This window comes from Balaenoptera musculus, chromosome 11 (genome assembly GCF_009873245.2).
Source record: "Balaenoptera musculus isolate JJ_BM4_2016_0621 chromosome 11, mBalMus1.pri.v3, whole genome shotgun sequence".
In the NCBI taxonomy this organism is placed as follows: Eukaryota; Metazoa; Chordata; class Mammalia; order Artiodactyla; family Balaenopteridae; genus Balaenoptera; species Balaenoptera musculus.
The window spans coordinates 61,324,905-61,337,776 of NC_045795.1; the positions used below are offsets into that span (position 1 = coordinate 61,324,905).

The 12,872-nt window shown below is 40.1% G+C and overlaps 1 protein-coding gene across 7 annotated transcripts in view; it reads left to right on the forward strand.

The window, feature by feature from the left end:
* Nucleotides 1-12,872, forward strand: part of SCN5A (sodium voltage-gated channel alpha subunit 5) — a 105,552-nt gene that overhangs the window by 76,597 nt on the left and 16,083 nt on the right. For all 7 annotated transcript variants that reach the window (XM_036869840.1, XM_036869843.1, XM_036869837.1 and 4 more), the window contains one exon: nt 10,910-11,083. In XM_036869840.1, coding sequence (XP_036725735.1) covers nt 10,910-11,083 — 174 coding nt within the window. The remainder of the gene's footprint in view (nt 1-10,909; nt 11,084-12,872) is intronic.

Genomic DNA, 12,872 nt, shown 5'->3' on the forward strand with positions numbered 1-12,872 from the left:
GCTGATTTTTAAAACCTTAAGTATACCAGAAGTAAAACCACAGACCAGTTTTCATACTCTATACTAGTGAATAGTGATGCAAAATTCTTAAAATACATGCAAATAGGATCCATTAAAATATTTGAAAGACTAAATGAGTCATAGCTAGGTATATCCTAAAAAGTCAGAATGATGCCCTACTAGGAAATCTATTTATATGAGTCAGACAAAGATGAAAAACCATATAATTGTCTCAATGAATTCCTGATTTTTAAAACTTTGGTAAGAATAGAAATAAAATATATTTCCTTTACTTAATGAAAAACTTACTTTCAAATTAACTTCTTCCATCATCATTAGTAGTAAAGCACTAGAAACATTTTTATTAAAGTCAGGAATAAGAAAAGGATGATTTAACTACCTTTTAGCTGTTTTTCATTATTTAATAATAATCTTGAAGTACTAGCCAGTGCAATTAATCAAGAAAATTAAACATACAGTATAAAAATCAGAAAAACAGAAGAATTTAAGTTAATATAGTCAAGTATAAAATGAGTTTAAAATAATAGAAATATATCATTACTTGTAGATAGTGATTGCTTAGAAAAATTTTAAAACCTATTAAAAACATTATATGGCCAGTTATAAAACAAATATACAAATAATTGTTGCTGTTGTTTTATACTAACAGAAACCACTTAGTCACAAGTAACATTTCTCCAATAGTCCTTACATGCCAGGCATTGTAGCCATAAAATAATTGGGAATGAATATAACATGGAATGTATAAGAGGTACATGAAGAAAACTATTAAACTTGCCTAAGGAGTGTAAAAGAAGACAAACAGATAAACATACTATAAATATACTCTGGTCTTGGGCAGAAAGACTGTATTAGTTCCTAAAACTAATGAGTTATTAAACTCAAGGCAGTAATAAATTTCTAACATTTTAAAGGGAATTTGACAAAACATTGCTTAAGTTTATCTTAAAAATTATGAAAAATGGCCAGGAAAATTCATATGACACTAATTCAGGAATAGACCAAGAGAGCAGTAGAACCACACCGAGGTTGGAAATACATTTAAGCAAATATAGAAATGTGGTAGATGATAGTGTTGACTTCTACTCTGTGGATTTAAAGTGGGTTCTTTAATAAAGTGTTAGGGCACTTGACTAGTCACTATGAAAAAAATATTAAAATATATATTTGCTCCAACCAAAATATATTAGATTTTTAAAATTGTAATATAAAACAATGAAACGAGAAAGGAAGGAAGGAAGGGAGGGAGGGAGGAAGGAAGGAAGGAAGGAAGAAAGGAAAAGGAAAAGGAAGATCATTTATTTTCTAGCCTTGGAATAGGCAAGGGCTTTCTTTTTGCTTTTTTCTTTTCTTTTTTTTTTCATATGTACCTCATTTTTAAATTTTTTGTAGTCTTTTAAATTTTTTTATACATTTAAAAATGTTATTTATTTATTCATTCATTCATTCATTCATTCATTTATTTTTGGCTGCACCAGGTCTTAGGTGTGGCACGCAGGATCTTTGTTGTGGCATGCGGGATCTTTAGTTGCGGCACGCGGACTTCTCAGTTGTGGCACATGGACTCTTAGTTGTAACATGCAGACTCTTAGTTGTGGTATGCATTCAGGATCTAGTTCCTGGACCAGAGATCCAACCCAGGCCCCCTGCATTGGGAGCACAGAGTCTTGCCCACTGGACCACCAGGGAAGTCCCTATAGTCTTTTTTTAATTAAATTTTTATGCTATATTGGAGTATAGTTGATTTACAATGTTGTGTTCGTTTCAGATGTACAGCAAAGTGATTCAGTTATAAATATACGTATATCCATTCTTTTTCAGATTCTTTTCCCATATAGGTTATTACAGAATATTGAGTAGAGTTCCCTGTGCTATATAATAGGCCCTTGTTGATTATCTATTTTATATATAGTAGTGTGTATATGTCAATCCCAAACTCCTAATTTATCCTTCCCCCACCCCCACAACCTTTCCCCTTTGGCAACCACAAGTTTGTTTTTTCATGTCTGTGAGTCTGTTTCTATTTTGTAAATATGTTCATTTATATCATTTTTTTTAGATTCCACATATAAGTGATATCATATGATATTTGTCTTTGTCTGATTTCACTCACTATGATAATCCCCAGGTCCATCCATGTTGCTGCAATGGCCTTATTTCATTCTTTTTTATGGCTGAGTAATATTCCATTGTATATATGTATCACATCTTCTTTATTCATTCCTCTGTCGATGGACATTTAGGTTACTTCCATGTGTTGGCTGTTGTAAATAGTGCTGCAATGAACACTGGGGTGCATGCATCTTTTTGAATTATGGTTTTCTCCAGATATATGCCCAGGAGTGGGATTGCTGGATCATATGGTAGTTCTATTTTTACTTTTTAAGGAACCTCCATACTGTTCTCCATAGTGGTTGTACCAATTTACATTCCCACCAACAGTGTAGGAGGGTTCCCTTTTCTCCACACCCTCTCCAGCACTTACTGTTCGTAGACTTTTTGATGATGGCCATTCTGACTGGTGTGAGGTGATACCTCATTGTAGTTTTGATTTGCATTTCCTAATAATTAGTAATGTTGAGCATCCTTTCATGTGCATTTTGCCATCTGTATGTCTTCTTTGAAAAAGTGTCTATTTAGATCTTCTGCCCATTTTTGATTGGGGAGTTTATTTTTTTGATACTGAGCTGCATGAGCTGTTTGTGTATTTTAGAGATTAATCCATTATTGGTCACTTTGTTTGCAAATATTTTCTCCCATTTTGTGGATTGCCTTTTTTGTTTTGTTTATGGTTCCCTTTGCTGTGCAAAAGCTTTTGAGTATAATTAGGTCCCATTTGCTTGTGTTTGTTTTTATTTTCATTACTCTAGAAGGTGGATCTAGAAAGATATTGTTGCAATTTATGTCAAAGAGCGTTCTGCCTATGTTTTCTTCTAAGAGTTTATAGTATTTGATCTAACATTTAGGTCTTTAATCCACTTTGAGTTTATTTTTGTGTATGGTGTTTGTTAGAGAATGTTACAATTTCATCCTTTTACATGTAACTGTCCAGTTTTCCCATCACCACTTATTGAAGAGACTGTCTTTTCTCCATTGTATAGTATTGCCTCCTTTGTCATAGATTAATTGACTGCAGGTATGTGGGCTTATTTCTGGGCTTTCTATCCTGTTCCATTGATCTATATTTTTATTTTTTTGCCAGTACCATACTGCTTTGATTACTGTAGCTTTGTAGTATAGTCTGAAGTCAGGGAACCTGATTCCTCCAGCTCCGTTTTTCTTTCTCAAGATTGCTTTGGCTATTCAGCGTCTTTTGTGTTTCTATACAAATTTTTAAAAATTTTTTCTAGTTCTGCAATAAATAACATTGGTAATTTCATAAGGATTGCATTAAATCTGTAGATTACCTTGGGTGGTATAGTCATTTTGACAATATTGATTCTTCCAATCCAAGGACATGGTATATCTTTCCATCTGTTTGTGTCATCTTCGATTTCTTTCATCAGTGTCTTATAGTTTTTGGAGTACAGGTCTTTTGCCTCCTTAGGTAGGTTTATTCTTAGGTATTTTATTCTTTTTGAGACGATAGTAAATGGGATTGTTTCCTTAATTTCTCTTTCTGATCTTTCATTGTTAGTGTATAGAAATGCAACAGATTTCTGCATATTAATTTTAGATCCTGCAACTTTACCGAATTCACTGATGAGCTCTAGTAGTTTTCTGGTAGCATTTTTAGGATTTTCTATGTATAGTATCATGTCATCTGCAAACAGTAACAGTTTTACTTCTCCTTTTCCACTTTGATTTCCTTTTATTTCTTTTTCTTCTCTGATTGCTGTATCTAGGACTTCCAAAACTATGTTGAATAAAAGTGGCAAGAGTGGACATCCTTGCCTTGTTCCTGATCTTAGAGGGAATGTTTTCAGCTTTTCACCACTGAGTATGATGTTAGCTGTGGGCTTGTCATATATGTACTTTATTATGTTGAGTAGGTTCCCTCTATGCCCATGTTCTGGAGAGTTTTTTTCATAAATGGGTGTTGAATTTTGTCAAAAGCGTTTTCTGCATCTGTTGAGATGCTCATATGGTTTTTATTCTTCAATTTGTTGATGTGGTGTATCACACTAATTGATTTGTGGATATTGAAAAATCCTTGCACCCCTGGGATAAATCCCACTTGATCATGGGGTATGATCCTTTTAATATATTGTTGGATTTGCTTTGCTAATATTTTGCTGAGGATTTTTGTATCTATGTTCATCAGTGATATTGGCCTGTAATTTTCTTTTTTTGTGGTATCTTCATATGTTTTGGATATCAGGGTAATGGTGGCCTCATAGAATGAGTTTGGGAGTGTTTTATCCTATGCAATTGTTTGAAATAGTCTCAGTAGGATAGGTGTTAATTCTTCTCTAAATGTTTGATAGAATTCACCTGTGAAGCCATCTGGTCCTGGACTTTTGTTTGTTGGAAGTTTTTTAGTCACAGTTTCAATTTCATTACTTGTGATTGGTCTGTTCACATTTTCTATTTCTTCCTGGTTCAGTCTTGGAAGATTGTACCTTTCTAAGAATTTGTCCACTTTTTCCAGGTTGTCCATTTTATTGGCATATAGTTGCTTGTAGTAGTCACTTATGATCCTTTGTATTTCTGTGGTGTCCATTGTAACTTCTCTTTTTTTTTTCATTTCATTTCCAATTTTATTGATTTGAGTCCTCTCCCTTTTTTTCCCTTGATGAAACCTGGCTAAAGGTCTATCAATTTTGTTTATCTTTTCAAAGAACCAGCTTTTAGTTTCATTGATCTTTTCTACTGTTTTCTTTGTTTCTATTTTATTTCTGCTCTGATCTTTATGATTTCTTTCCTTCTACTAACTTTGGGTTTTGTTTGTTCTTCTCTAGTTGCTTTAGGTGTAAGATTAGGTTGTTTATTTGTGATTTTTCTTGTTTCCTGAGGTAAGATTGTATTGCTATAAACTTTCCTCTTAGAACTGCTTTTGCCATGTCCCATAGGTTTTGGATCATTGTGCTTTCATTTTCATTTGTCTCTAGGTATTTTTTGATGTCCTCCTTGATTTCTCCAGTGATCCATTGGTTGTTTAGTAGCATATTGTTTAGCCTCCACATGTTTGTGTTTTTTACAGTTTTTTTCTTGTAGTTGATTTCTAATTTCATAGCGTTTTGTTTGGAAAAGATGCTTGATATGATACCAATTTTCTTAAATTTACTGAGACTCACTTTGTGGCCCAGCATATGGTCAATCCTGGAGAATATTCCATGTACACTTGAGAAGAATGTGTATTCTGCTGCTTCTGGATGGAATGCCCTATAAATATCAGTTAAGTCTATCTGGTCTAATGTATCATTTAAGGCCTGTGTTTCCTTATTGATCTTCTGTCTGGATGATCCGTCCATTGATGAAAGTAGGGTGTTAAAGTCCCCCACTATTGTTGTGTTACTGTTGATTTTTCCTTTTATGGCTGTTAGTATTTGCCTTATATATTGGGGTGCTCCTATTTTTTGTATATATTTTGGGTGCATATATATTTACAATTGTTATATCTTCTTCTTGGATTGATCCCTTGATCATTTTTTTGTGTCCTTCTTTGTCTCTTTTAACAGTCTTTATTTTAAAGTCTATTTTGTCTGATATGAGTATTGCTACTCCAGCTTTCTTTTGATTTCCCTTTGCATGGAATACCTTTTTCCATCCCCTCACTTTCAGTCTGTATGTGTCCCTAGATCTGAAATGGGTCTCTTGTAGACAGCATATATACGGGTCTTGTTTTTGTATCCATTCAGGTAGTCTGTGTCTTTTAGTTGGAGCATTTAATCTTTTTACATTTAAGATAATTATTAATATGTATGTTCTTATTGCCATTTTGTTCATTATTTTTGTTTTTTTTTTTAGGTCTTTTTTCTTCCCTTCCTCTTTTTTTTCTCCTCTTGTGATTTGATGACTATCTTTAATGTTGTGTTTGGATTCCTTTTTCTTTTTCGTGTGTGTATCCATTGTAGATTTTTGATTTGTGGTTACCATGAGGTTTTGATATAGCAGTCTGTATATATACAAGGTTGTTTTAAGTTGCTGGTCTCTTAATTTCAAATGCATTTCCAATATCCTGCATTTGTACTCTCCTCTTCTCACAATTGCTGGTTTTGATGTCATATTTGTGTGTGGATGATTTCTTACCTTTACTGCATGTTTGCTTTTACCAGTGAGCTTTCCCATTTTTAATTTTCTTGTTTCTAGTTGTGGCCTTTTCTTTTCCACCTAGAGAAGTTCCTTTAGCATTTGTTGTAAAGGTGGTTTGGTGGTGCTGAACTCTCTTAGCTTTTGCTTGTCTGTGAAACTTTTGATTTTTCCATTGAATCTGAATGAGAGCTTTGCTAGGTAGAGTATTCTTGGTTGTAGGTTTTTCCCTTTCATCACTTTAAACATATCATGCCACTCCCTTCTGGCCTGCATAGTTTCTGCTGAAAAATCAGCTGATAACCTTATGGGGACTCCCTTGTTTGTTATTTGTTGCTTTTCCCTTGTTGCTCTTATATTTTTTCTTTGTCTTTAATTTTTGTCTGTTTGATTAATATGTGTCTTGGAGTGTTCCTCCTTGGGTTTATCCTGTATGGGACTCTCTGTGCTTCCTGGACGTGGGTGACTGTTTCCTTCCCCATGTTAGGGAAGTTTTCAGCTGTTATCTCTTCAAATGTTTTCTCAGGCGCTTTCTCTCTCTCTTCTCCTTCTGAGATCCTTGTAATGTTGGTATGTTTAATGTTGTCCTAGAGGTCACTTAAACTGTCTTCATTTCTTTTCATTCTTTTTTCTTTATTCTCTTCCACAGCAGTGATTTCCACCATTCTGTCTTCCAGGTCACTTATCCGTTCTTCTGCCTCAGTTATTCTGCTATTGATTCCTTCTAGTGTAGTTTTCATTTCCATTATTGTATTGTTCATCTCTTTGTTCTTTAAATCTTCTAGCTCCTTGTTGAACATTTCTTGTATCTTCTCAGTCTGTGCCTCCATTCTTTGTCCAAGATCTTGGATCATCTTTACTTTCATTACTCTGAGTTCTTTTTCAGGTATATTTCCTATATCCACTTCACTTATTTGTTCTTCTGGGGTTTTATCTTGTTCCTTCATCTGGAAGATATTTCTCTGCCATCTCATTTTGTCTGACTTTCTGTGTTTGTGGTCTCCATTGCTCAGGCTGCAGGACTGTAGCTCCTCTCACTTGCAGTGTTTGCCCCCGGTGGGTGCAGTTGGTCCAGGGCCTTGTGCAGGCTTCCTGGTGGCAGGGACTGGTGCCTGCCCACTGGTGGGTGGAGCTGAGTCTTGTCCCTCTGGTGGGCAGGGGTGTGTCAAGGGCAGCTGTTAGCTCAGGACATCTTTAGCCAGCCTGTCTGCTGATGGGTGGGGCTCTGTTCCCACCCTGTTGGTTGTTTGGCCTGAGGCGTCCCAGCACTGGAGCCTGCAGGATGCTGTGCTGGGCCAGGTCTCAGTGCCAAAATGTTGACCTTTGGGAGAGCTCATGCTGATGAACATTCCTTGGGGCCTCTGCCACCAGTGTCCTTGCCCCCACAGTGAACCACAGGCAGCACTTGCCTCCTCAGGATACCCTCCAAGACCCACAGGTAGGTCTGGCCCAGGCTCCTATGGTGTCACTGCTTTGCCCTGGGTCCCAGTGCACATGAAACCTTGTGTGCACCCTCCAAGAGTGGAGTCTGTGGTTCCTCCAGTCCCGTGGAGCTCCTGTACTCAAGCCCCACTGGCCTTCAAAGCCAAATGCTCTGGGGGCTCCTCCTCCCAATGCTAGACCCCAAGGCTGGGGGAACCTGATGTGGGATTCAGAACTCTTACTCCTGTGGGAGAACCTCTGCGATATAATTATTTTCCAGTTTGTATGTCATCCACCTGGCATGTATGGGATTTGATTGTATTACAAAAGTGCCCTTCTTACCATCTCATTGTGGCTTCTTCTTTGTCTTTGGATGTAGAGTATCTTTTCTGGTAGTTTCCCATCTTTTTTTGTCGATGGTTGTTCAGCAGTTAGTTGTAATTTTGGTGTTTTCATGAGAGGCGGTGAGCTCAAGTCCTTCTACTCTGCCATCTTGTTCAGGAAGTCTCTGGCAAGGACTTTCTTAACATGATGCCAAAGGTTTTACTAAATGAAAATCATAATAAATGATATAAATATATTAAATGATATAATAATAAGTGAAAGTAAAGTACAGAACTTCAGTACGGTAAACAAAAGTAAACAAGATTTAAAGGCACAGAACTAGGATAAAGTATATAAAACAAAGAGTTAATGTCCCCAAATAAACCAGACCATCAAGTGAAAAAATAGGTAAAGGACATGAACAGGAAATTTATAAAGAGAACACTGCAAATATCCAAGGAAATGATGTCAGTATCACTAGTAATAAGATAAATTAAAATGTAAAAAATACAAATTTCATTCATTAGGCTGGGAAATGTGACAAAGGAGAAACTGCACCAGTGTGGGTGGTGGGGAAAGAGCCACCTTCATGCACTGTGGAAGAAGTCTCAAATTGGTGTCCCCTTTTGGAGGTCCTGTTCCTAATCTGTACCAAAAGTATAACTTTGACCTGGCACCTCAATTCTAGAAATTTATGCTCAAGATAATCAGACACTGTGCTCATTGCAATGTTGTTTCTACTAGGGATAAATTGGAAACAATGGCTAAGTTAACAGTAGTATATGCAAATAATGAAATATTATGCAGCCTTTAAAAAGAATGATAGATCTTGTATGTATTCACATTACTTAGTAGGTAAATGTTCACAAAAGATTGTTTCATGGAAAAAGAAATTTCAAAGCAAAATATTTTAGCCTATTTATAAAATCGTGCACTCAAATATATACACACAAATAGTGAGGGTTGAAAGAATGTTCACCTAAATGTTAGCAGAGGTTACTTTAGTGTCATAAAATTGGAGATGCCTTTTATTCTCTTTTTTTTAATCAATATTTTTAATTGAAGTATAGTGATTTACAATGTTGTGTTAATTTCTGCTGTGCAGCAAAGTGATTCAGTTATACATATATATACATTCTTTTTTTTATATTCTTTTCCATCATGGTTTATCATAGGATATTGAATATAGTTCTCTATCTGTGTCATATTTCAGTTTCCACATAAAAGTGATATCATATATTTGTCTTTCTCTTTCTGACTTACTTCACTTGGTATGATAGTCTCTAGCTGCATCTATGTTGCTGCAAATGGACTGATTTCATTCTTTTTTATGGCTGAGTAGTATTCCATTGTACATATGTACCACATCTTCTTTATCCATTCCTCTGTTGATGGACATTTAGGTTGTTTCCATGTCTTAGCTATTGTGAATAGTGCTGCTATGAACATAGGGGATGCATGTGTCTTTTTGAATTATAGTTTTGTCTGGATATACACCCAGGAGTGGGATTGTTGAATCATATGGTAATTCTATTTTTAGTTTTCTGAGGAACCTCTGTATTATTTTCCGCAGTGGCTGCGCCAACTTACATTCCCACCAGCAGTGTATGAGCATTCCCTTTTCTCCACATCCTCTCCAGCATTTGTTATTTGTGGACTTTTTAATGACGGCCATTCTGACCAGTGTGAGGTGGTACCTCATTGTAGTTTTGATTTGCATTTCTCTAATAATTAGCAGTGTTGAGCATCTTTTCATGTGCCTATTGGCCATCTGTATGTCTTCTTTAGAGAAATGTCTATTTAGGTCTTCTGCCCATTTTTTGATTGGGTTGTTTGGTTTTTTTGTTGTTGTTTATTCTCTTTTTTATAATTTCTGTATTATTTCATTTTTTATAGGAGGCATACATTTTTATAATCAGAAAAAAACAGGCCTACTTTCTGTCTTGAACAACTCCCAAAGTCCATTTTGGGGCCTGAATTATCCTGTTGTCATATCTACATGGACCAGATTAGCTATGTGGTCTGCTAATCTGACTGCTGACAGCACCAGCCCCCTGGATCACTGTAGCTCACAGATGCCCTGCAGTCAGACAGGGAGGCCCAGAGCGACAGGTGGAGGCAGCTCCCTGGGGCCCTCAGTGACGCATTCAGTTGCCTAGACTGGGAGCCTCAGAGCACATTCTGGATAGGGGAAGGTAACTTAGGAGGGGTAGGTACAGATCAGAAGCCTGGAGTTAGAAGAGGGCAGCCGGGGCCATCTGAGTCTCTCTGTTGGCTCGGGGATTTGGGTTGAGGCAGCAGTGAGGAGGTGGGGGAAGACTGACAACTTCTAGCATTTTAGGAACGTTGACTCCCAGATGCTGAGGATTGCAGGAGGTTTGACTTCATCTAGTCCTGTGTTTCCTAATCTTCATATCTACAAACTGCCTTTACTATCATTTCTTTAAAATTTTGCCTTAGATGAACATTCACTGGTTTTTTGTTTGTTTAAATAAATTTATTTTAAAGGGCAACTTTGAATGATCGTTGTCATTGGAAACCAATATTGTTTCCTATGAAAAAGGTAATTGCCAAAGTAAATTGAGTAAAAACACAGTGGAGTAGAGGGGGTGGGGAAAGTGTATGCTGTTTCTAGCAGCATGCCTTGAGCTGTTTTAGAGAGGTCTTAACAGTGCACTAGCACTGAACTGAGACTTGCTCTTTAAAGTGAAGGAAGAAGCATTCTCACTACACATTCTGCCTTGTTGTCCACACACCACATAACATCATTTCCTAACCCAGCAATGGTGCGCACGCGGCTCAGAGGACACACTCAGGAATCCCCTCCATGACATGGCTCCCCTCTGCCCCGCCCTCCTGGGCAGCAGATACTGTCAGAGATGAAGGCTTGTGCGGGGTGGGACTGGCTGGGTCAGGATATCATGTCTGCCTTGTCTACCCTGGTCTGCAGGGCTTCGAGGACATCTACCTGGAGGAGCGGAAGACCATCAAGGTCCTGCTGGAGTATGCCGACAAGATGTTCACCTACATCTTCGTGCTGGAGATGCTGCTCAAGTGGGTGGCCTATGGCTTCAAGAAGTACTTCACCAATGCCTGGTGCTGGCTCGATTTCCTCATTGTGGACGTAAGTGTGGCCCCTGAAGGGAAGAGAGGAGGGGGGCTCCCGTTGCCAGTGTGAGAAGGAGCTGAGGCCGAGGGACAGAAGGACAGAAGGACAGGGAAGCGGGAGTCAGCAGGACGAAGTGGAGCATCTTGGCTGTGCCACGGGGTGGGCAAAGGGGCAGGAAGCCTGAGTCCGGGGTCACAGAGGGAAACCTAGGCTTCTGGGAGAAACTATACTCACCATGGGGGATAGTGAAGTGCAGTTCTGGCAGCGGTGTGAGCCAGGGCAGGAGTGGGGTCCCACCCTCTCAGGACGTCCAGAATGGGGAGCAATGAGCCTGTATTGCAGCCCTCACCACGGCACCTTGTGAAGTGTCTGTCAGGCCCACTACACAGATGACTGGTTAAGAGCCTACATGTCCACACACAGAGGAGGTGTTGTATAGGAGATGGAGTGAGCCAAAGGCCAGAGGGCACGGGATTGGGGAAAGGGTGCTGGGCAGGCAGGAGATCCTCCTGGCTCAGGTAGAAGGTACCACCTGGGGAGGATGAGAGGAGGTGGAGTCACCTGTGAGAAGGAGGAAAGCATGAACGCTGGCTGAGGGGTTCCAGGTGGCTGCCCTGGGTGATCAGGCAGCTGGCAGGGCTTGCCTGACCTCCGGTGTGCCCAGGGGGCCTGGGGCAGGAGGCTGGCATGTCCTCTGAGCACCCAGTTGGCAGATGGAATGGGAGGCCCCTGCCCCACAGTTCCCCAGGCCCCGGGACACTGCTGGGTACCAAGCAGGGTGAGTGCAGGCTCTTGTGGGGCTCCTGAGCACAGTCAAGTGGGAGAGTAGCCACGGCGGGGTGAGAATTGAGACTCAGGATGCGGGGCAGCCTTGGATCTGTGCTCCCTAAGGGCAGAGGGAACATGGCGAAGGGCTCAGGCGAGGACTCATCATCTGGTTGTGGTGGGTCTCGCACAACAGGATGTGGGTCAGGATCTGTAGGCTGGGAAGACCTTTCCAGAAGACACTCATAGCTCTGCCCACCAGCAGGGGCTATCCTTCCTATAGTTATAGAAGAGTTTAGGCATGTGCTTGGTCCCCACTTTGGGCCCAGAGGCTAAAGGGAGGGGCTCAGCTGCCAGTGGGCCTGGCCAGGGTCCAGGCCTGGGCGGGAGGACAAACTTGAATGGCTCCATGGGCTAGAGTATGTGTGGAGACATAGATCCACATTGCTGGGCCTCCAGCCCAGGCCTCTTTCATCACCCCAAGTGGCTGATGCTAATTCTGGGGTGAGAGGTTCTGGGGTGGCAGAGACAGGGGGAGCTCAGGATGTGCTTACAGCCTGGAGCCCTCAGAGCCTCCCTGAGATGAGGGAGAGGACCCCTGAGGCCTCCTTGCCAAAGGGCCAGGGGAAGGCCTGGGATCCTGGCAGCTCTTCCCTGAGGCCCCCTCACCCAGCTGTTCCTGCAGCTTTTTGGGACTCCCCCAGGGCAGGCCAGATAGAGTTTGCAAAGACTTCTGGGGAAGCTCACCCACCTCCCACCACCTGCCACCTTGGGGAATTCCGCTGAGGCCAGGCCTAAGGGCCTGGAATTTTCAAGATTGGAGAATTAGCCTGTGGAGAAGGAAACTGAGGCTCACAGCAGAGAAGGGCCTGGCCCAAGGTCAAGGAGAAGGAAGTGTGTGCTGGAATCCAGCTTTCCAGACACTGGCCATGCCCCCCTATCCCCACACTTCATGGAAATGGTGGACTTCAGGCCTCAAGGTCTGGAAAAGGATGTTTCCATGTTGAATTCATGCATTTTTTCGCTACTATTGAGCATC